At 34.4% G+C, this 24,340-nt stretch overlaps 1 protein-coding gene across 1 annotated transcript in view; it reads right to left on the minus strand.

The window, feature by feature from the left end:
- Positions 1 to 884: 884 nt before the first annotated feature.
- LOC115453918 (sodium-dependent neutral amino acid transporter B(0)AT3) overlaps positions 885 to 24,340 on the minus strand; it is a 44,184-nt gene continuing 20,728 nt past the window's right edge. Inside the window, exons 2-5 of the mRNA XM_037438933.1 lie at positions 22,865 to 23,536; positions 20,930 to 21,291; positions 13,702 to 13,965; positions 885 to 2,269 (exon numbers count right to left, since the gene is read on the minus strand). Of these exons, the coding sequence (XP_037294830.1) occupies positions 2,083 to 2,269; positions 13,702 to 13,965; positions 20,930 to 21,291; positions 22,865 to 23,536 (1,485 nt within the window). The 3' untranslated portion in view covers positions 885 to 2,082. The remainder of the gene's footprint in view (positions 2,270 to 13,701; positions 13,966 to 20,929; positions 21,292 to 22,864; positions 23,537 to 24,340) is intronic.

Here is a 24,340-nt window from a genome sequence, read left to right on the forward strand (position 1 = left end):
GATTGTGCGCGTATAACCCAAAAGCTATTCATTGGTTTTGAATTATTACTAAGATAACTAGTATTAATTTATTTAACCACGAGGGACATTGTGTTACTTGACTATCGCTTTAATATGTGGAAATGTCTTAAATAGTAAAACAGCATAGGTGAGTATCTAATACAATAGCTAGACTGACATATCTACGTTATAAACCGATTCCTTATGTCCCCAAATGATTAAATGTCTCTTGATTAACATCACGCCACGAAGGCTGTCAATTGCTGATTATTTTCATTTATCATACAAATACAATGATATAACAATAATCTAAAAAGAATCTAAAATATTATCTAGTATAATGCTTTTTATTGTCACCTTTCGATAATACTTATTGTCTATAGTTATTTAAGAAATCTAAATATAAGTACATACGAAAATGGCGGTAATAACAAGTCAAGCTAATTTTATATGTATATAGAGACTAATTAACAAAATACATCACTAGAAATACATATTGTCCTTAACATTTATTGTCGGTTAAATATGTTTATCATCTAAGAAATTATAGCAATCGAAATATAAGTCCAGTCTTCGAAGATAAATTATTCCATAATAAATATTAAAAAACATAAATTTAAAAAATATATTAAGATCTATACGAAAAAAATATTGTAACGGTTTTACAAATATAACTGCGAAATATCATGTGTATATTATTAATATTATTATTGTCCATTAATATCCAAGTTAATATTCTAAAAATAAATTAATAAAAAATTTAATAATTAGGAGTATATACCTGCACAATATCTAAATGATATTTTTTAAAAATAATTACAGAATGTAATCCTTTGCCTAACAATTATTTAATAAAATCTTAAATTTTACATGGCCTTTGTAAAATGTATTTCTAAATTTAAAATTTGAAAACAAGCAAGAATATTCATATTCATAAGTTTTATCATAATCCTATTAATTGTATTGTCACATTTCAAGTACACAGGTAAACGGTTTTTTTAACATCTTCGATTTTCGAATATATTTTTATTATTTTAAGTATACTTTATGCCTTTGATTAAGAATAATATGTATAATTTTTCAATGCTTTGTGCATAGTTTGTGTCTCTTTATTTTCTCGCGCCTCGGAAAATGTTATTAAGGGATATGTTAGCATATTACGCTCACGTTCACTTTGATATGCGATAGATATATTAAAGATATAAAAAGATATTTAATAGTTAATAAGAGATTTGTTAATTAAAATAAATTTAATATAAACCTTTTCCTTATAAAACTCCAAAGTTTTTATTTTATTTTAAAAGGCTTTAATTTACGCGATTATTTTATAAAATATTTTTAGTTATGTAAATAACACGATCGACATATTTTTTTATAATTTCTAAGAGATCAATTAATATAGTTATTGTCTTTCCAGTAAGTCATGAAATTTAGTTGCTTTATGTGCAACATAGTTGGTCAACACATCCAACAAAAATATCTACAAAACTACCGTTAAAACTTCTAACCGATTTTCGCCTTTGCATTGAGAATTCAGAAACTGGGTCGTTGGCATCAATCGACGACAAAAAGCGGTTGCAACGTTTTGCACGAATATTTAAGTACAAAAAGATATCTTCGAAAATATAACGCGACACTGACATCCGGCTTTTTAAATCGTAATTATACAGATTAAAAATGACAATCATAAAGTAGAAACGTTCACAGTAAATGTTTATTTTTGCATAGCATTGCCATTATTTCTGAAGAGATCGTATATTTTTTCACTTTTGGTAGTGATTTATGTTGAAACTAACTTTATTGCACTCATTCTCCAACTCTTTACATTTTAATGTATTTTAACTCATCAATAACGTTCCTACTTTATTCATTTATATTTTAGTTTTAAACATTTATGGTGTTTTAACGTGTTAAAAAACCTTCAACAAACACCGCATCTCTTTAAATTTCAAATAACAGCATAGACCAATCACAGTCGAGTATTTTCCCGCGTTTTCAAAATATCCAATCAGATCGTGTCTCGATACCGCCATTTTCAAACATGGAAGTTAATGCGGTGTCTATTGTAGGTAATTATTGCGCCTACTCTTCGTCATCAGTCTCACAGCAGCCAGGCCAGCAACAACCCTCGGTGCCGTCGGCCCTGGTGCAGAACAGAAGAGTCTCCGCTGCGGAGACAGGCCTGGGCTCGATGCCGTGGAAATCTCGAAGGTCGTCAGCTGGGAACCAAGCGCGTTCTTCATCTTCTATTATTGGTATGCCGAAGTATCTGTGGAAGTATGTGATCATTAGTTCTATTCTATAGAGTTAGTTCTTCTTCTGGCTTATGCTATTAGTCTCGGCATCTTCAAAGATTGCCGAGACTAATAGCATAAGCCCATGAATTAGGAAGTCACATCATGTTAAAGTTTAAGTGATCAGTAATTACAAATTTTGCAAAAATAATTATGATCCTCTAACTTCAAATATTGCCGTCTAGCAGCGGTGTGTAGTTATTTTTGTGTTCCGGTTTGAAGGACATTGCAGCTAGTGTGACTACTGGAAATAATGAGACTTAACATTCCATGTGTCAGGATGGCGAGCCCAGTGGATTACTATTTCTGCTGTTTATGGGCGGTCGTATCGCTTATCATCAAGCGAATGGCAAGCTCGTCTCGTCATTCAAAGCAATAAAAATAATAATAAGAATAAGAGATCTGTTTAGATTTGTAAACAGAATTGTAGAGACCCACTCTACAAATTCAAAATCGAATTCCATAATTGACTCTACTACTTTTACTTGTTAATAGTGCTGTATTTTATATGAAAAACCAAAAACAATTCATAACATTCCGTAACATTGTTTAGTTAAAGTCCTCTTTTGTTTGTCGCACATGACCATACAAATCCTCTTTCCATACAATTTGCAACAAAACAACATTTTGCCAGTCATTTGGTTTGATAGCAAAACAATAACAATTTTCATATAAAAAAATTTCGTAAAGCTTCCGCAGTGTATGAAAATTTAATTGCTATGACCCTATGTCGAGCTTTTTATTAGGGTTATCAAACAATGAAAACGTTTGTATTAAAATATGGATTTGGAATCACATATTTCGCACGTTTAATAAAACAACGAAATAACTCAAAATTTCTGTTTTTCGAGATTTTATCATAAAGCGATCTAACTCGGCGAGGTGCATAGGTACAATCTCACAGACATTTCAATACGATGAAAGTTACGGAGAAAAATGACAGTCTGCCTCTTTTTTATATACTAGTGTGAACAAGTCAGTTCCGGTAAAGTGGTCGTTTCCAGTGTTGCGCCGACGTCACTTAAGACAAGGTCTAAGATGATTTTTTTTAAAGCGAATTAATCCGAAATAATTCACCGTCTTACTAATAGGTTAGTATTTTATTTCCGTAATTTTACTTAAAAAAATGCATTCTCTAAGATTTATTTCTCTTTATTATAAAAAAAAAAATGTTTACATAACCAATTTTATGACTTAATTCTCTTTTGTGTAAAATGATTTGTGTCACTTTATTTAACATTTAAGCTTAATGCAGTTTTATATAATCAATTTAAACAAAACTAAATGGGGTTAAGTGTTGTTTCGGTATTCCACTATAATTTACCACTAACCTACAATTATTTGTATTTGTTTCTGTTTACTACTTAACCTAAAATAAACTTTTTTTTCTTGTTTAGAGTTATTTCACTTTGCAATTAAACAAATAATAAAGAATTAAGTATTTAATTATTATCGTAACGTAACTTATTTTAACTAAAGTATCCTTATGCACACAGTAAGTGCGGATTTTGCACATAGAACTGCTTCAAAGCATCTAGTCTTTTATTTTAAAATGTTATCATCAAGGACAAGGCAAATATTGAGTTCAGTAGCTGTATAAAACACAATATCATTGAGTTGGAAATCCATAACAGATGAACTAAATTATTTTACTAGCACATTGTAATTATATTCGGTATTATTGAGTAGTGGATGCAATGACTATTTAATTATACGATGACAATATAACAGTATTCATATTCAGGCTATTTTTGTAAAAAAAAAATAAAAAATACAAAAACTATATACATTTAATAGGTTATTTAATTATAATAATAAGGCCCTGCATATTATGATTAAAAACGTATGTTTATTAATAATCACAGAAAATCTCCTTTACCACCAAATAGCCCAATGAGTATCTAGTTACCTATTGCGAAACTGATATTACTTTAAATTAGGATAATAAAAATAGTACTATCTAACTTACTATTACGGAGGCAACAAACAAAAATGAAGGGATGAAGGGAAAAAGAAATGAAAAAAAAAAACAAAGAGAAATGAATAAATTATCATCTCTTTATATCTATATGTTATACAAAATTTAAATTTAAATAGCATCACCTATAAATTTCTTAGGAGAGGCCATACGCAGAACAAGTGCGCATAGCTTAATAGAAAAAGAAATGGAAACTGAAAATCTGTTCCAATTCCCGACCAATATGTAGCTTTGATAGAGACTGCCAAAAATTTTAAACCTTCTCTCAATGTGCATGAGCTGAATTTGGAATCATTTTCGGATTTAAAATGATTACGGGAATAATGAGGCTATAATTTTACCACAGACGGGCAGAAGGTTAGAATATAATGAAAATGTTACAATTTACGAAAGAACGTTAAAAAAAAATACATCTAACAAGGAGGAGGAGAACTACAAGGATTAGACACAACAAACAAAAGAAAGGTAATAAAACCTACTGTAGAAATAAGCTTATAGAGAAAGATAACTATTAAGTGCAAACAAAAAAAGATTTGAAAGAGTATTTCGAAATGTATACCGGCGCGACATAGTGATTACACTGCACCTGATGGTAAGCATAATGGCGCTCTGGTAGAGTATTAAATGACAACAGACGGTGATCTTATGCCATCGGAAGCAATAATGCAGTTCTACTTAGTTTCTTCTTCACACTATGGTGGAATGACTCAGAATTATAGGAAAGAGGGAGTATGCGTGCCAACAAATTATTCCAAAGCCTAATGGTGCGGCAATAAAAAGAGTCGGCGTACCTATTGGTTCAGGCTGTGATGGTTTTCACCATCAGACTCTTAATTTGCATGCCAGCACACTTGGTTCTGCCAAGGAACGATACAGACGATAGAATACAATTAGAGTAGCTACATCCCTCCGCAACTATAGCGACTCGCAAATTGCAAAATGCGGTAGCCGGCCGCTGTAGTTTCTCCAAGGCATCGAGCAAGCTTTGAGCTGAACCGTCCCAGAGGTGCAAACAGTATTCCATAAGCAACCGTGCCTGCGTTTTGTACAAGCGGTAGAGTTAATTTGGTATGAAAAACTGACACGCCTCGTTCAGGATTCCAAAACTGCGTGATGTGGCAGTCATTACGCCTTGGATGTGCTTCCATGGACTCAAATCACAGGAGATATCCACACCAAGGTCACTCAAGGCATTCCGCAATGAGAGGGGAACACCCTGAAGATTGGTAACTGGAGAAAATGGGGATCTTTTGCACTTGAATGCACACACCTGATTTTATTAGCATTGAAATCAACTAGGTTCCTGAAACCTCATATAGAAATGAAGTCCAAAGTTCGGTTGAGCTCATTGGCAAGAACCTTGCGCCCCTCACAGTGTTAACCCGCGAGCTAGGGGCTCATAACAGTATTGCCCATGAACAGTACTGTAATTGCATGACAATTATTATTATTGTCAAGCGATAATATATCTTTGATATGCATCAAGAACAACATGTTAAAAGCACTGATTTCTTATATGCTAGTTTTTTAGACTGCCTCGGTGGCGTAGTTGTATTGCATGTCCGGTACAATAGCGCTCTGAGGTCCTGGGTTCGAATCCCGGGTCGGGCAAAGTGATATTTGGGTTTTTCTGCTCAGTATCAGCCCGGAGTCTGGAATTTGTGCCCGATATGGCGATAGGCTCGCCCCTATCACATCATGGGACGGAACATACTTGGCGAAAAGTGGGTGCCCTAGTTGCGCCTCTGCATACCCCTTCGGGGATAAAATGCGTGATGTTATGTATGTAGTTTTTTATAAATACTAAGTATAATTACTATTTTTCTGCTTTTTAGACTGCAGAACACAAGGTTACCTCCCTTTTATTTTATTTTGAAATGCAATGTTGATCATAATTCATAAATTTACCTCTACTTATTAATAACAATAATTACGTGATGTATGCAATATTAATTTTACTTTATTGTCGTTATATTTTATTTGATTTGTGAGTGATTTTTATTTCTTGTTAAATTGTGTATAGGTTACAGATAATTAAGTTTATAAATAAGAGTACATTTAATTTTTACAACATTTCTCTTATGCGTACCTAAGTACTTCATTCAAACATGCGATAACAGAGAATAAAGCAATTAATAGTTTTGTATTTTTATTAAAATTACGACAATTTCGTTTTTTTTAAAAACCATTCATCAGTTCATCATCGAGTCGTTAGCTCGAAACTGTAAAAAAACCTAATATTTCATGTATGGATAAGTAATTTTAAATATAAAACTGCAACAGTTAGGCTTATGTCGTATACATTTAAATTATTTGTGTAAGTGTTTTATCAAAAAGTGAAATAATTACGAACTTTTTTTTAAACGTTCATTTTTAATTATTTACAATTATAATTAACAATATATTACACGGTTGTACAATAGCTTACTGATTTCACTATCCGCCACTATCTTTAGATTTCACCTAAACACCTAAGTTTTTTTTTCATTGAATTTTTAAGTGTTTGGTGCGAAGGTGCAAAACTTTGACAGCGATTTCCCACAAAACTGAAATTTTGAGTTACTTCGTTGTTTTATTAAACGTGCGATTTGATCATAAAACTTACTTTATTTTTCATCTGTTCCTTTCTTTTTTATATTTTCAGATATTTCTTATAGTTATGCCAATCGTAAACAAATGTTTTGGACATTTTTGTATATACTGAGAGCTACTTGAACATTTTTCTTGATTTTCCTTCAAAATTACATAAAGTTTAAATTTTTGCTCCTAAAGTTCTAACCAATTGGTAACAAGTCGCTGTCTTATTTAAAGACCGTATGACAAAATGTCACAGCGTCCTTAGATTTAATACCAAAATAATATATTTACAGGAAATATACTAATATTTGCATTAAAACGTGCAAATCATGATATGGAAAAATATGAAGTATTTTACATTGGGGTTTTGCCATTTGACGGTAGATTGAATAACCAGCGCATGAGCGCAACATTTTTGTATGACAATCTTTCTAATGTCCGCTCTATACAACATTAAACTTCTTTAGACATAATATCATTCTATCAACGATGACTAACAACCCTATTCACTATTCGCCACTCCAAATATGCATACATTTGCGTTGAAACAGAAATAGCTTCGACGCTTAGTTTCTAGTGTTAGCGCAGTATTTGGTGATGTGGCTCAGGGGAATCGGGAGAGTATTAACTCCCTAAATACACAAATAGGTTTACTAATATAAACTAGCACGAGCTCGCGACTTCGCCTGCATGAAGATGATTTTAAACAATTATTTAAAAAAATAGCTTATATCCTTAGGTGTGATAAAGCTCTTAAGTCTTTTATCCCCGAAGGGGTAGGCAGGGGCGCATCTGGTATACCCACTTTCGGCCTTGTGTATTCCGTCTCATGGCTTATAGACATGTATATCGGGACAAATTCCAGACTTCGGACTGATACTGATCAGAAAAACTCAATATAACTATGCTTGAAGATCGAACCACAGACCTCAGCACTTCAACCACACCATAATCCAACTATGCCATCGATAAAGTCAAATCTGAAAAACTACAAATCTACAAAACTTAATCTATCCATAAACATCGCCTTTAATATTCCAGACTTAGGTACAATAACTTTACATTGTACTCTCATCTATTTTATGTACAATATAAAATGTCTGTACTTATATAAGCGACTTAATTGGAGGAATTATTATTATACATATACCTTGACTTGTCATAAGCGCAACTATGTTCGCCTACGTGACTAATAAAACATTTTATTTTAAAATGAACAATAATTGCCGAAAGGTCAACTAATTATCGCCTAAATGAGGTGCGTGACGCAACGAACTCGGGGATATCGATCGATACGTTCGCTGAACTTAGGATGGTATGGGCGTAGCTAGTCATTTTCCAGGGGGGGGCAGTGTCCTATAATAAAAGAATAAAGTGGTATTTGTGTACTCTATATAATAGTAAAAATAATATCAGCCCTGTATTATATACTGTCCCACTACTGGGCACGGGCCTCCTCTACTACTGAGAGGGATTAGACCGTAATCCACCACGCTTGCCCAGTGCAGATTGGTAGACTTCACGCACCCTTAAAATTCCTATAGAGAATTTCTCAGGTATGCAAGTTTCGTCACGATGTTTTCCTTCACCGTTAAAGCAAGCGATCATTAACAAAGAATAAACACAACTTTAGAAAAGTCAGAGGTGTCTGCCTTTGGGATTTGAACCTGTGGACATTCATCTCGGCAGACCTTTCGACAGCCAATTAGGCTAGCGCCGCTTTTGTGTACTCTGAATTTTGATGATTTTGATCGTTAAAAATAATAAGCAATTGTAAGCTGGTTAAAAATCGTGTAGGTGAGTCCCGCTCCGGGAGAATGACGCACCCGACCTCCCCACTACATACGCTTAAAACCATTTTATATCCTTTGACTATTTAGTATTATATTTATTATAACCTTAAAACCATTGATTTTAGATGACTTTTTAAATTTTCACACATTAACACGGTATTGCATACGGTGTCTGACAATTTATTGAAATAAAGTAACCGAGAGTTTAGAATTGGCGCCTGATACGAAATACCGAAAATTTGTAGAACCACTTGAATGCACTGGTTGCCTTTGCTCATTGTAATGGAAGAATAATGAAAAGACACATCTATCAAGAATAAGTATAAAAGCAACGCTCTGTATATTTGGTACATTCGGGAAATTACAACATAAATATCGACTGGTCAACACTTTAGGGTAAGCAAGAACTGACCCTTAGTTTAATAAATGGCGATATTAAATGAAACCACATCATAATTCTCCGAAACAAACTGTAGATTTAGGTTACCGCTAATACTCTGCGGCAGCCGTCGTCTGCAAGAAGTGGCCCATTTGGCGTACACGCCAGGTGTTTTGAAAAATGGTTCTTCCAAAACTGTTTTACTTTTAATGACTTTAGCTTCGTGGCAAGAATTCCCCATTTATAATAATTTTTTACCTCCCTGTTCATCCCTAATCTCCTGTGTTTTCTGCTCTTTTATTGATAAGATCAAAATGTTTTTTTATCGACTGCTAAAATTAGACTTTAAATATTTCTGTTTTGTTTTTATAACTTATATCAAAACTCATAAAAAAATTGTTTTTAATAGAAAATAATTGAAATAACACAAACATTTAATTTTAATTATCACTCAAGGACATTTTCTCTACATATAATATAAGCAACTTTTGACTTATTTTCATCCATTTCGAAAGTTTTGATGTAACAAAAATCTTAATCTGTTTTCACGCCTACAAAGCATTCACAAAATGAAAAATTACTTTTACTGTCTTACAATATGAATTGAACGAATTGCCTAAATTTGCTTCAATACTTTATAAAATTTAACGAAGTCCTAAAACTTTGGTAAATAAGATACTTTTCTAATATAACAATAGATACGTGCTATTTTTAGAGTTCTATACTTCAAGAGAAACCTTTATAAGATCACTTTGTTTTCCATCTGTCTGCCAAGACCCTTTTGCTCAGCAGCGCATATCAAGTTGAGAATATTACATACTCAGATCGATGATGTCTTTCAGGTGTGAAAAAATCAGATATTTAAGTCAACGCGATCAAAAAAAATATGACCGCTGATGCATATTTTGCTATTTTATGAAGGAATTAAAACCAATGGAGTACTTTCCATTTACCTAGAATCCTGAAATTTAGCAAAAAGTAACGTCTAACAGCATACGTAATGGCTGCCATACATGCTACGGTCCATCGGAAAGGTCCATCGGTGCAGGTATGCCTACGCCGGTAGACCGAAATGTGTGTGGGAATAGACCTGTGCAGATTTTTGAGCCTGTGCAGGCGACCGGCGCAGGATCGAAAATCAATTCTTTCAATTGATACCTGCACAGATGACCTCTCCGGTAGACCGTAGCGTGTATGGCTTACTTAAAGCAAAAAATCTGAGAACCGTAAATGTTTACTTCAATAACAAAAGAAAGCTAGTTTATACTTAACCCTTAGCGCGCCAGTCCAACTCGCACTTTTCCGGTTTTTAAATAGGTTAGGACAGTTAGGCGCGTGGTTTTTCTATTATTAACATCTAGCTATCTACTATATAGTACACCTCTCATTCTTTCGTATTGTTATGAGAAGTATGACGTATGATTTTAAATAAAGAAACCAACAGCCAAGCTTAATATAGTAAATACAATGAAGAATAAGATTAAGATATGATTGTTTTTATCCCCTTGGTATGACGTCACTGCACCTGATAGTAAGTATAGAGGAGGCCACGCACACTTGCAAAGCAGTGGATTTAGAGAGTGCGCGTCATCACAAAATGAAAGGCTTTTACATAAGAAATGTAGAAGTACGTTTAGTAGGCGGACGACTAAAAATAGAGATTCCAATCTTGAAAGTTCTTACGTATAATGAAATGTTTTACTCATTATAAATTTAGGTTCATTACGTTTGATATACTCTCACTTATATTGTTAGTATTTGTTTGTAGAAGCGCAGAAAACAATAAGTACACCTTAATATTAATATATTAATATTCATATTAAAGTTTGGGGTTTCGCTAAAATCTTCAGGAACCAATCTAACTCCAATTGAAATAAATTTACGAATTTTACCGCGGTTTTATACTATATTTTTCTCCTGGCGTTTCAAAGACTGCCTTCATTATCACGGAGCTGGCTGACTTAAATCTGCAAAATAATTTAATTTCTATAATATACATTCGCGTAAAAATAAGAAATCATTATACAAATAACTGTAAATGAAATAAGAAAAGAAAAATAATTCTACACGCCGTTAAACCGTACCCGAACCATCAAGTCAGCCGGGCGGAGATTGTCAAAGATTACTGACTCGAGATTACATCTACCTATACAGAGCGCTGAAAAATATGAAGTAAGAAACGTTCCTCATACTTTATATATAAAAGACGTGTATTATACTGGAAACGTTCTACATCTTATCCTGTAGTATATCCTTATATATAATATTATAAACTAACTTTTTGCCTTCGGCCTGTGCGCGTGAAAAATTCTTTCCGTGATACGTTTCCCGAGATAACAAGTAGCATATAGCACTCAGGTGTCAGGTAACTTCCTATTAGTGAAAAAAAATCGCAGTAACTTTTCAGCTTTATAGTATAAATGGAGATGCGTATGTTTGTGAAAATTGGTTTTGATGTTTGTTAGAAGATAAGGCAGAAACAACTGAACTGATTTGGATGAAATTTGGCACACGGGTAGACCACGTTCTAGATTAACACATACGTTACTTTTTATCTTGGTAATTTGCTCCAGTGGCAAATAATATTGTATGTTTTCAATAGCTGCCACTGACGTCGTAAAGTGTTTTATGAACTTTTAAACCTATTTTTTATTCACATCATACTTATTAATACGTATTTTAAAACATTTCCAAATTTTAAAGACTACGTTTTCTATAAATACGTCCCTTACAACTAAAAGTTATTTTTGTTTATCAAAGTTCACGTCATGATTTAGAGGCAAGTTTTTGACACATGTCACGTAGCAAATAGCTTAATGTGAAAGTTTGTTCACTTACAATAGCACTTAACTTTGTACACAACATTAAGAGTTAAGACAAATTACCATTGTATAACTATGCGTCAAAATATAAATCGTTTTAATTATAGAAAAATATTACCAATTAATTGAAGTGTGATGGGAGTGTACCCTACACCATAGAGGTACAAGAGCTATATGGATTTAGAAGCTACACAAAAATACACATTTTAAAAATATTGTGGAAAATATTTTTTTTTCTTACATATGAAAACCGATGTGCGTTTGCTTGTTAAACCAATAGTTCTAAGATTATATAGAGCTGACATTGGGAAGATTGTCATACAAAAATTTTGCGCTCATGTGATGGTTACTCAAACTACCGTCAAATAGCAAAACACCTATGTAAAATACTTTATATTTTTTCCATATTGCAAGACATCAATGTAAAACTACTTCAGATTTTTTCCATGTTATGATTTGCAAGTTTTTAATACGCATGTTAACTTATTTTCTGTAAATATGTTATTGTTTTTTTAATTTCTAAGGACGCTGTGACATCTTGTCATACGGACTTTCAAATAAGACAGGGACTTATTACCAATTGGTAACAACTTTGATGCACAAATTTTGTCCTGATGTCCAGTCAATAATTAGCTATACAGTTTAATATTTTTATAAAGCTGTGACCTTTGCCTTTATAGCTCATATCATAGTGCAAATTAATATTTTATCGGGTCACATTGTGTTAATAAATGAAATCACATACTTGACTTTAACTCTTCTACCATTGTTCTAAATATCATACATGAATAACGAATACTTTATGTTTATGTTTTTGAATTTTTTATAGTTTTGTAGTTTAGTGCAAATATGGTGTATGTGAGTGTGTGTGTGAGTATTTCTAACTAAAATAGTGACGATGCCGCTACGACGAATTCTCTTCGAGTAGAAGTTGCGGCATTAGGGCGTGTCAAATTAAAATTAATCTTTATTGATGTATTTATTTTGTTCGAAATTTATCTTCCTATGTTTTACATCTATGGATCTAGTAATTTACAAACATTGCAGCCAGTGTAATTACTGGACATAATAAGACCTAACATCTCATGTCTCAGGATGGCGAGCGCAGTGGAATACTAAACAATACTTTGTGATGTAATGTGTTGCATGGTGTTTCTACTGGTTATGAGCGGTTGTTTCGCTTACCATTAGGCGAACGGCAAGCTCGTCCCGTCATTGAAAGTAATAAAAGAATAGTGTTATGTGTTATTTAAAAAATTAGTGTGTGATTTAATTAAGTGAAGCAATGTTAAAGTGACCCCCGGTATAAGTACTCGCTTCTGAAATTTTATGCTCATTAATGTTAAAAAAAGTATAAAGAAGCCAAAGTAATATAAAGCTAATGAATACTAAAAGAATCCGAGAATAAAATAATATTCCTCTCAAATAAAGTAAAGATAATCAACAAAGACATCGCAAAAATTGAATTATTCCAACTCAATGAGCTTAGGAATTATTTTAAGACATTCTGTAGTCGATATCTGATTTATTTGAACACAAATGTACGAACAATTAATAGAATTATATCAATATCTTAACATTAGCTATTTTAGTAATATAATTAATTAATCGATTTTCGGCTTAACACCTGTTACTAATAGAGTCCCTTTTGAATTGTAAAAGTGGTAGAGCCAGGCTATAGACAGTTTCGTCTGCTTGAATAGACCAGCTTGATCGAGTGTTACCAGTTTACTTGCACATGGTGAACTCTGTTCGCGAAACAAGGTTAAACGTCCCGCTCGCTCGTTTTTCTCTGGGATAAGCTATGTTTCAAATCAACTCGATGATGAGATGGTCTTTTGGACATTGTCAAACCTACCTGCATATAGCAAGTCCAGGAATCCAGAGTACCGAAGCCAGAACCAACACAATCACAAGCAGCACAGCCCAAATCGGCCAGGGTTTCTTCTCGGTGTCCCCTTCAGACTTGATCCAGGCTTCGTACCCAGATCCTTCTGTGGCCAGCTCCACGAAAGAGGATATGAGGATGGACAGCATGGCTAAAGGTGAGAGATACTTCCAGCAGATTAGCCAGTAGATTCCTGGACGTTGGCCCGTCATCAGCTCTATGTCGTCGGCGAATCTGGAATAGAGATAGAGATGAGTATTTCATGCGAGCTTTGAGCTGGAATACTCCAGAAATGGTACAGGAAGGTGCCAGTCTATCGGCGTATATATAAATACATTTCCAATCCCGTATAACTTATTTAAATATTTCAAAATTTTAGTTTTCCTAATACCCAACCATGAGATCAAACTACGAATTTTATTTTTAACTCATAAATCTTGTTAGGCCAATAAGTCAATGTCTAAGCGAACTCATGTAATACTTTAGCTCCTACGCAGATTGCAATGGCCAATTCTCTGAAATCATCTCAAAGTGTAAACGAGATTTTATGCCGACATTATGAGGGTGATAATGATGATCTCTTAGAGGGTATTCTACGTAATTTGACGTTAAATCGACCAACTTATTATACGACTGGCGAATGAAGCGGTGCCGATAAAAAATCCCGCCTTTGCCAACTAGGTGGTAACGATTTCTGTAATATTAGGGTGTTTAGGGGCTGCAATGATCCCATCCGACAAACCAATTGCTCATTTATTCTAAATTTCAAGCAATTAATAAAAAATTGCTTCGTGAATTACTAAAACCAGTTGTCGAATAACATGTAATTAAAATAAGTGGATGTTTAAACAACTTAAATATGCGTATCTCCAATTACGAATTACGAATCACTCGGTATTACAATCCTCACACTAAGACATTGATAAGTTTCATATTTCTCAGCCATTTGATGTAGGAATAACATGAAGTAGGTTACGTGGGTAACTTTTGTAAAACGGGATATCCTTGTATATGGGAAGCGTCGCGTCTACCATCAATCGATGTCAAATAAACAATAATTAACAAAAATTATCCTTTATTTATTTCTTCTCATACTTGCACGGCAAAGAGACTCCACTGCACCTGATGGTAAGTGGAGGGTTCTAAAAGAATGTCGACTAACAAGAGATATTTACACCTCGGCTGTCGACACAATTATGTCGGCCTGTTGGAACCAGATATACACAGGCTGATCCCGGAACGCGACACACTTACGTAGGCGACTATGGTGGGATTAAAACCTTGTGTACGGTGGTAGCTATCCGGACAAATATAACATTATATTGTACCACCAGCACAAATACCGTGTCATATCACGTAGTTATATAAATCCACATATACCACATATTTCAACTAGTCAGCAAAACTTTCTAACGAACTAAACTAAACCGCTGACCAACTTTACCAAATTAGCAAGTGATAGCAGGCGACGACGAACTTAGATTAAAACTTGTACCGGCGCGTACTACATGTCATAGGAATATTCTAAACACTATTCGAAGTCTGGTGCTCTGGATTTAGGGAACGGGTATTTAGTTTGGCCGGCGCGTACTCGCGTTATAGGAATATTTATTTATTTATTTAAGGACCTCCAACGAAGGATACACGGCATATAATAAATACAATTTCGTAGCATTTGTACAATTAACAATGTGACGTGCTTCTTCAATTATAGGAGACCACAGCATGCAAATTTATTCTCAATACTATTGGATTTAGGGAACAGGACGGGCATTTAGTTTGGCGGGAAATTAATTACGGACCGGGTTCTGTAAGCCCTCTTAAAGCACCTTATCTGGCTCTTTGACTAGTTGACAAAGCACCACACCGTTTTTTAAGTCCAGCTATGTTAGTAATTAAAAACAATATTGCCATTAACCGAGCACAATTCCAGACTTGAGGCTAATAGCATACAGCATAAGCCAATATCTTCAACTTAAGATGAGAGAATAATATGTGGATTAAGGTTTACGGCGTATACAAGTTGTATATTATCAGTCTTACTAATAAAAAATTCGCAAAGCTAGGCTTAGTTAAAACTAATTTATTCGATCAGCTGTAAGTCAAAACCCGCCATCTTGTCTCTTAATAAGGTTTAAACTAGGAACCGGTGATGTTTTTCACAAATATTTAAGCAATTCTTAAACGTTAAAACAAGTTTATAAGTAAGACTGTATATGAGTACATATTTATACTTTCCGAAAGTAATTTCCGTACGTCCCACACATATTTCCTAGTGACCTTAAACGACTTAAGTAATCCCTTAAGCCCACTTAAAGACTATAATAAATGACTTAAATACATCTCGAATTTTCCTCCTCGACAAAGTTAGAGACGTTCCGCATCTGCTCACATTTTGTACCTTAACGTTACGAATTAAGGTTGAAAAGTAGTTATCTGAGAGTATCCCAGAACATTCAAGCAAATTTTCTTCAAACATAAAACTTTAACCCGTTTTTGCGAGTGCTTTTTGCGTGAATTCAACTTAAATGTCGGGTAGTTAATGTTTTTTACTGTATACAATTGGGTTAAGAGCTGCTGAAAATAGAAACTAGCTCAGACAAGGTACGTAGATACTATCTATAGTTTAACCTCTTTAAAATCATTGTGTTTTATAAACTGAAATCAACATTTAGAGTGATATTTACTTTTTATACGGCAAATACCCCACTAACCGTGATAAGTGGAGAAGCGTTTAGATAGAATATCGACTGACGATAGATTACCCCTCACCAGTCGTCACAATTATGCCGGCCTGTTGGAACCAGATATACACAGGCTGAGCCTAGAACGCGACACATTTACTTGGGCTATTATGGCGGGTTTTAACACCATGTATACGATAGTCGCTATCCGGGCGGATATAAGATATACCCTACCACCATTGCTTCTTTAATTCCGAGAAGACTTGAAAAATCCGAAGGCTACAGCTAATGAACCATCAGAAGGGAACAGCTACATGATTTGCCTTTTAGCGAAATATGTTGCTGACAATGAAATGTGGGGCATGTGCCGAGTGGACCCGCAATTAGGGACAGCCTTGCCCATGTCTATACGTAGATACATAAACATGTTTATGCCACAGGTTTGTATATTCGGCCTATGATAATATTGCTTATTGTAGCTACTCAGTCTTGGTTGCAAATTGTTTGTTAATAGTAAGTTTCATAATCATACTAAAGACCTTTATCATTATTACACACCACACACAACATCACGCATTTATCCCCGAAGGGGTATGCAGAGGCGCAATCAGGGCACCCACTTTTCGCCAAGTGTGTTCCGTCCCATGATGTGATAGGCGGCGAGCCTATCGCCATATCGGGCACAAATTCCAGACTCCGGGCTGATATTGAGCAGAAAAACCCAAATATCATTTTGCCCGACCCAGGATTCGAACCCAGGACCTCAGAGCGCTGTCGTACCGCGCATGCAGTACAACTACACCACCGAGGCAGTCATTTTGTCATTTATCATTATTGATAGCTGTTTATTATCATTTATGTCAATATTTATGCTGAAAAATTTACTTTATGTATTTTAGCACATACAATCACTATTGTTTAATTACTGCTTGATATACAAAGATCTTTTTTATATTTATTCTCCAATTTTCATTTTTACTATTACTTAGTTTAAAACAGTCAACACACCTAATTCTACTTTTGATTCTAATTTATAACAATTGATTGAATATCTTCCAACTACAAGGTATTTGAAAACTAAATATGTTCTGTTATGGAGAATTGAAATCTTCTAACACAAGTATTCTTAAACGTTTAATAGAAGGCTTTAATCTCAAATTATACAACATAATTATTAGTTACTGAATAAACATCTTAAAATATGATGGGGCGCGCTGAAATAAAACTCTGAATAAAAGCAAATGGCCGTCATTCAGAAGATAAGCCTTAACATTCGGTTTACATAACAGACAGTTATTAAACGAAGAGGAAGCGACAAACCGATCGAACTGTTTGTAAAATAAATTACAAACTGCTCGTTATGCAAAATTTCAGGTCAGGTAGGGATGTTACAGACTTAATCTAATTTGGGATAATCTGTACAGATTGCACAAAAGGTTCGCGTAGAAAATATTATAATAATTAAAAAAATCTGTTTTTCAAAGGCATTATGCATTTCTCGCTTTTACCTGTTCTTTGCAGAAAGTAGTTATACAATATACATATATAGGTAAGTAAATAAAATAGAGCGAAGAAAGAATTTACAATATTATTTCCAATTTTTTCTTTCTTTTCATTACAAATAACTTTAATCCAAAAAATATTTACATAATTAACCGTTTGCTATTTCATAGGTTTATCTTCGTCTTCAAGACTATTAGAACTGGAAACTGATATTGGCTCAACAACAAAATATACCACAACAAACCCAACCGTATAATTCAAGTCTTTCATTTTTATTAAAGGTTATTGTACTGACATTTAATTAACGTTCCTGGCAACCCTAACATCGGGCGCGTTGCCAGCTATCGGAGTTGGGTCAACAAATACACTATACCGCACAGAGGCAGGCAGAAAGGCTTGCTATTAGCCTCGTATTTCAAATTTTAATTAAGTTTTATGAGTTATATTCGTATTGAATTTGAGGATTTTTTGCTAGTTTTTGTGTGTTTTCAAATAAGTTGCCGGGAAAAATACTTTATATTTATCAGTTGAATGTGGAGACAAGCAGATCGCTTGCCTGACAAGTAAATGCCTCTTAGAATAGTGGCATAATTATTAAAATAAGATTTTATTGATATTTAGTTTTTTCCTAACTTACACTTTTTTATTCACATCTACAGTTCAAGTGACTTGTTATAAATTGTTATTTTCAAAAAATAATAACGTAGTTTTATTCAGTAATGCAATGACAAAATGACCCCATGTAATGCCCTAAAACATCAGTTTTTCCACGCCATAAATACCCTACTTATACTGCAATCGGATGAAAATTGACCAAGTCCAGTATTACACTATCGAAAGCACTCAACCACAAGTTAGACAGGGTCGTGAGAGGCGAGTCGATCCCAATTTCACGGAACGTCGGCTATTCCACTGATACCCGGAGGATCGCAACTAGGGTTGTCAAGATGTTTATTTTGCTAAGTATTTATTTGGTATGTAAATTGATTTGTACTGAATTAGAAGTTCAATATCGGGTTAATAGAATTTAAAAATATAGCGCTATGTTCATTGAAGAATAAACAGAATGTAAAAGTAAACATTGTGCTGGTGAAAGTTTAGCTCGTATATTTAATTTGTGTACAAATTAAATATACGACTACTACTACTACCGTACTACCGTATATCTTCATACTATAAAATCCGCCATAGAGGCTCTCTAACGAGTCAATTCATAGTAAATAGGTATACAGCATAAGATATGCCGGCATCTTTTGATACAGAATTCTCTCTTTAGTTTTAGACGAGAATGTAGTTATCATCAAGTCCAATTGTGTTTCTAGTTCTCAAATGTACATTTTTATGAGCTTTACAGGTCATCGTATTGGTAAGAAATTACAAACATTAATTTATATTTATGACTGTATATATAATAACAATAATAATAATATCAGCCCTGTATTATATACTTGCCCACTGCTGAGCACGGGCCTCCTCTACTACTGAGAGGGGATTAGGCCTTAGTCCACCACGCTGGCCTAGTGCGGATTGGTAGACTTCACACACCTTCGAAATTCCTAGAGAACTTCTCAGATGTGTAGGTTTCCTCACGATGTTTTCATTCACCGTTAAAGCGAACGATTAATTCACAAAGAATACACACATGATTTTTTAGAAAAGTTAGAGGTGTGTACCCTTGGGATTTAAACCTGCGGACATTCGTCTTGGCATTCCGTTCCAAACCAACTAGGCTATCGCCGCTTTCAATTGACTGTATATTTTCTATACTTTAATTTTATTCTATTTTAAGCAATATGATAAAAACGCACAGGTGACAACCCTAATAGAAACACATGTGCGAGCGACCTTTTCTTCACGAAATCGGAAATATTTACCGTGTATATTAAGAGGTATGCATTATTTATAAGAATTCTCTTTGTTCCATTTCTGGACCTTTTTCAAAAGACAAATAAGCGAATAAGTCGTTTGTTGGTAAATGAATAAATTAATATATATTCATTTCCATAAATTTCCTGTATAATAGACTCTAAAATAAAAATGTGTTTGAATAGTAACTGTACGATTGTGGATCTATCTATATACGTGTAAAGAAATATAAAAAAAAATAATGCAATACAAATGAAGGACTCATTATAATCCTAACAATAATAACGAGATACTGCATACTTAATAACAGAACAAATATCACGTCAAATTGTAGTGAGGGACCGCCAACTGCAAAGTTTAACCTGCTTTTAGACGCAATTTTTCAGTAAACCGGTGGTTTCCAACTACAGTTGTGGCGGTAAAAAAACTTAGTTCTTCAACGAACAGTTTACACGCAAGTAGAACTATAACAATTTAAGAACTTAATAAAATTCGTAACAATATTTATTTTTCAAACTAGGCAAGGAGTTTTTGAAATGCTACTCTTTTATACAAAAACTTTTGCTGCATTAGGAAAGCATTTATTCTGAATAATTTTAAATAAAAGGAAAGGAATTTTTAAATAAACGGAACTCTGTGGTGTATAACTTTACTAAATGTTTTGTAGCATTAAAACTACAGTGAGGAACCAATTGCATTCTGGTTTAAATTCAAATTTGTGAACTTACTGGGAATTATAAACACATTTTTTTTTGTTGCTGCAAAAGCAAACGAACTAACAGCCCATCTGATGGTAAGTGGTTACCGTTGCCCATGGACGTCATTAGTGCTAGGGCACAGCCAAGCTGCTACGTACCATGAAAAACCTAAACCTTTTTTAAACCTAGTTTGAAGAAGGATAGACCATAACGCCGAGGAAACACTTGAGAACTATTTCGGTTAATCTTAATAATAATAAGTTTTCAGAGTCATGAGAAAAAAGCAGCTACACATAAGTAATTTAATCGATGATCTATAAGACACTTCAACTCCTATGACATGTGCATGACGATTACTATCAAGCAGAGAGCATATCATCTAATCTACAAGAAAAATATTCTCCTCTAATCTAATCGAATCAGCTCAATTTAATTTCTTTTACTCACCTCTTCACTCCATAAACGTAAGCGATGCCGACGCACTCGAAGAACGCTATAATCAACAACGGGAAATTCCCGCTGTACATATCGAACAACAGGAAGATATAACTCCCAGCGCCATGAGCGAACCCCATCGACAGGAGACAGCAGAGCAAACACAGTCCTCCTGTCAAATACTCCTTCCTCAGATTCGGGAATAGCTTCATGTCCACAATGGATGTGACCACACCTTCCAGGGTTCCGAACTGGGAGTCTATTCCCAACGTGAACAGCATCAGGAAGAAGAGGACTGACCAGAATTGTGCTCCGGGGAATTGATTGATTGCTTCTGTGAAGATTATGAAAGCCAGGCCTGTTCCTGATGCAGTCTGGAAAGATTTATGGAGGTTAGATGGATATTTTCTTAAATTATAAATATGCTAGTTTACAGTTTGTAAGTTTGCGCTTTGTTTCTAGAGAATGGCGACTGAATATTTCTGAACTTTCTTTATTTATAGAAATCTGAATCCCTAAGTACAAATATTATAATATTATTTTGACGTGACTAGATACTCTTATTTTGGAAAAAGCTTATACCCCTTTTCGGGAAAATTATCGTGCCTGAAATCATTTTTTTTAAACAACTAATCATATAAATGCGCGATGTCTCTGAGAGTAAATATATCTTCAAAAGGTCATATGATAACAAAACGTATAAGGGTTTATTACCCTAATGCTCGAAAATAAACAATGCAACCTTTACCTTTATCGAACATAATATGAGCACTTTAAACTTGAATTATATAAATATAAATTTGCATAAATTGTACAAAATACAAATTGCAATTTCCATCTTCAAAGCTTGCATATTGTAATTCAAATGAACTTAAACATTTTCACGCAATAATAGGCTTTATAAACGAGCTTATGGCTTTAATGTTCCTTTAAGCCGAATGTATAAATAATTGTATAAATGAGCTTTTGTATACTCCATTATATAGATATAAAACAAATTCATCAGTCATCTAGTCATCAGATTATACTTTAAAATGTATCGAAATTTGTTATGACTTTTCTTGAAAGACTAATAAATTAGTAGTCGTCTTAGAAGTGTACAATAATATAATATCAGCCCTGTATTATATACTGTCTCACTGTTGGGCACGGGCCTCCTCTACTACTGAGAGGGAATAGGCCTTAGTCCACCACGCTGGCTTCGTGCGAGTTGGTAGAATTTACACACCCTCGAAAATTCCTAATAGAGAATTTCTCAGGTATGCAGTTTTCCTCACGATGTTATCCTTCACCGTTATAACAAGCGATAGTTCACAAAGAATACACTCATATTTTTTTAGAAAAATCAGAGGTGTGTGCCCTTGGGATTTGAACCTGCGGACATTCGTCTCGGCTGTAATGACACAAATTAATATTTGACTACTACGAACTAAAGCTATTGGCATTTAATTTTTGCAGAATGTTGAGCGGTATATACAGAACGAATAATTTGAAATTAAAAATTTCTAACTTAAGATCTCTGATTCCACATATGTGATTGCTTCCATACATAATATGTATTCGTATGTACCTTTAAACATACGACGTCGGTAAATTGCGTATTTTGTCATTCTATAAACTGCTGAGGAGGCATAACACGTTTGCCACCGCAGCACGTCGCTAGATGTGTATTTACGCTCTCGGATTTTTGCAAACAGACTAAATAGGTTATAAAATGTCGATTTATAATATTTCATCATCTACCATCGGCTAAAGGAAATTCACTACTGAACACAGGCCTTCTCTCAAGATTTTTCAACCGAACTGTTAGAAACATTAGATCCAGTGAGTTCCAGTGAGCTTGCCAACAAAACAATTTTATGTATTCCTGGCAGCACATAATCCAACGCTTGTACTCAGGTACCTACTGTGTACAGGGTTTTATGCAGCGTATATACTTTTACTTACGTTATCCAATTCCTTCTGCAAATCACACACCGGCAAATGTGGCATGATCATCTTCGTCCAATTTCCATTGATCTCCACATTCACATATTCTCCAGCCTCAGGGAGCGCCAAAGAAGTAAACCCTGGCCCAAAGACTTCCAGCAAGGTCTCATTCCGCATCTCCAAACACTTCTCGTAGACCATTGTGGCTTTAAACCCGATGATTGAAAACACCACGATGCCAGCAAACATGGACGTTAAGCAATTCGTCATTGAAACCATTATAGCGTCTCTGTAGCAGTTATTGTCCACAGGATTGTAGGAAGAGAAAGCGATCAATCCGCCAAAAGCAAGTCCAAGGGAAAAGAATATTTGCGTGCCGGCTTCTAGCCAGACCACTGGGTCTAGAATCGTATGCCATTTTGGAGTGAAGAGATGTATCAGTCCATCACTCATGCCCTTCAAAGTGATTCCTCTGAAGAAGAAAATTACCAAGACGATATAAGGAAACGTGGCGGTGACGTAAACGACCTTCCCAGAGGACGCGATGCCTTTGATCATACACATGTAGACCAGGATCCAGGCAATAACTAAGGCCAGGGCAATTTTGTAGTTAAACGTCTCGGGCTGGTTGATGTCTTCAGATATCTGCAAGGTTGTACGGTACCAGAAGAACTGAGTAGGACTGCTTACCTGGAACAAAAAAAGGAGAGCGTTTAAATTCAGAATAATATATCGTAGAGCTTTTCGACATGTGCAAAATCGTACTAACGGGAAATTATAATATTCTAGTTCTTCATCTGATACCAGCGTTTTTAATATCGCAAATACTATTTGACTATTACATTTTCAAGTGGAATCGAAAAGATCCGCGAATTGTTTCATGCCTTGTTTTCAAAGCCCTTTGTTACAAAAGGTATTCAAAGGCTTATCTCTCAAGTACATGCTCTCGGAGAGCAAGAATGTAACACTAGAGCGAAGCGTTCTCGCGCAGTTTGTAAAACCAAGCTCACTTAAGTCAAAATTCTCATGTTCTCTTCAAAAACAGAACTGTTAAAAACTAAAACATCGCTTTGAATCTAATTAATTTCAAGGTATAGCAGTCGAAATAAAAACAAAATGGCAGACGGTATTGCACTTTGTGGAAATCCATGCAATGTGCATTCAGTTTGAATTTATGTTGGTTTGAAATAGGATATATATATACATAGCTGAAGATTACGCTTTATAATCAGAATAGTAGTTACTATATTGTCATGTTGTAGGTACAGTACAGTCTAAATGTAAACTCCACCAAATTATTTAGCTCAATAAATAATAAAACGTCCCCCAAATTATGTCCCTCTGTCTCGCTTTAGCGACCGGTTACTGGCTGATTGTAAAACAAGACTTGACAGATCAAGCCATTATGACAGATATTCGCCATGTTCACGGTAAAATACCACAGTTTAATGACAACATGGAGATTAATCCATCTATGTCGAATACAACGAATCC

The sequence above is a fragment of the Manduca sexta genome, chromosome 15 (genome assembly GCF_014839805.1).
Source record: "Manduca sexta isolate Smith_Timp_Sample1 chromosome 15, JHU_Msex_v1.0, whole genome shotgun sequence".
Taxonomy (NCBI): domain Eukaryota; kingdom Metazoa; phylum Arthropoda; class Insecta; order Lepidoptera; family Sphingidae; genus Manduca; species Manduca sexta.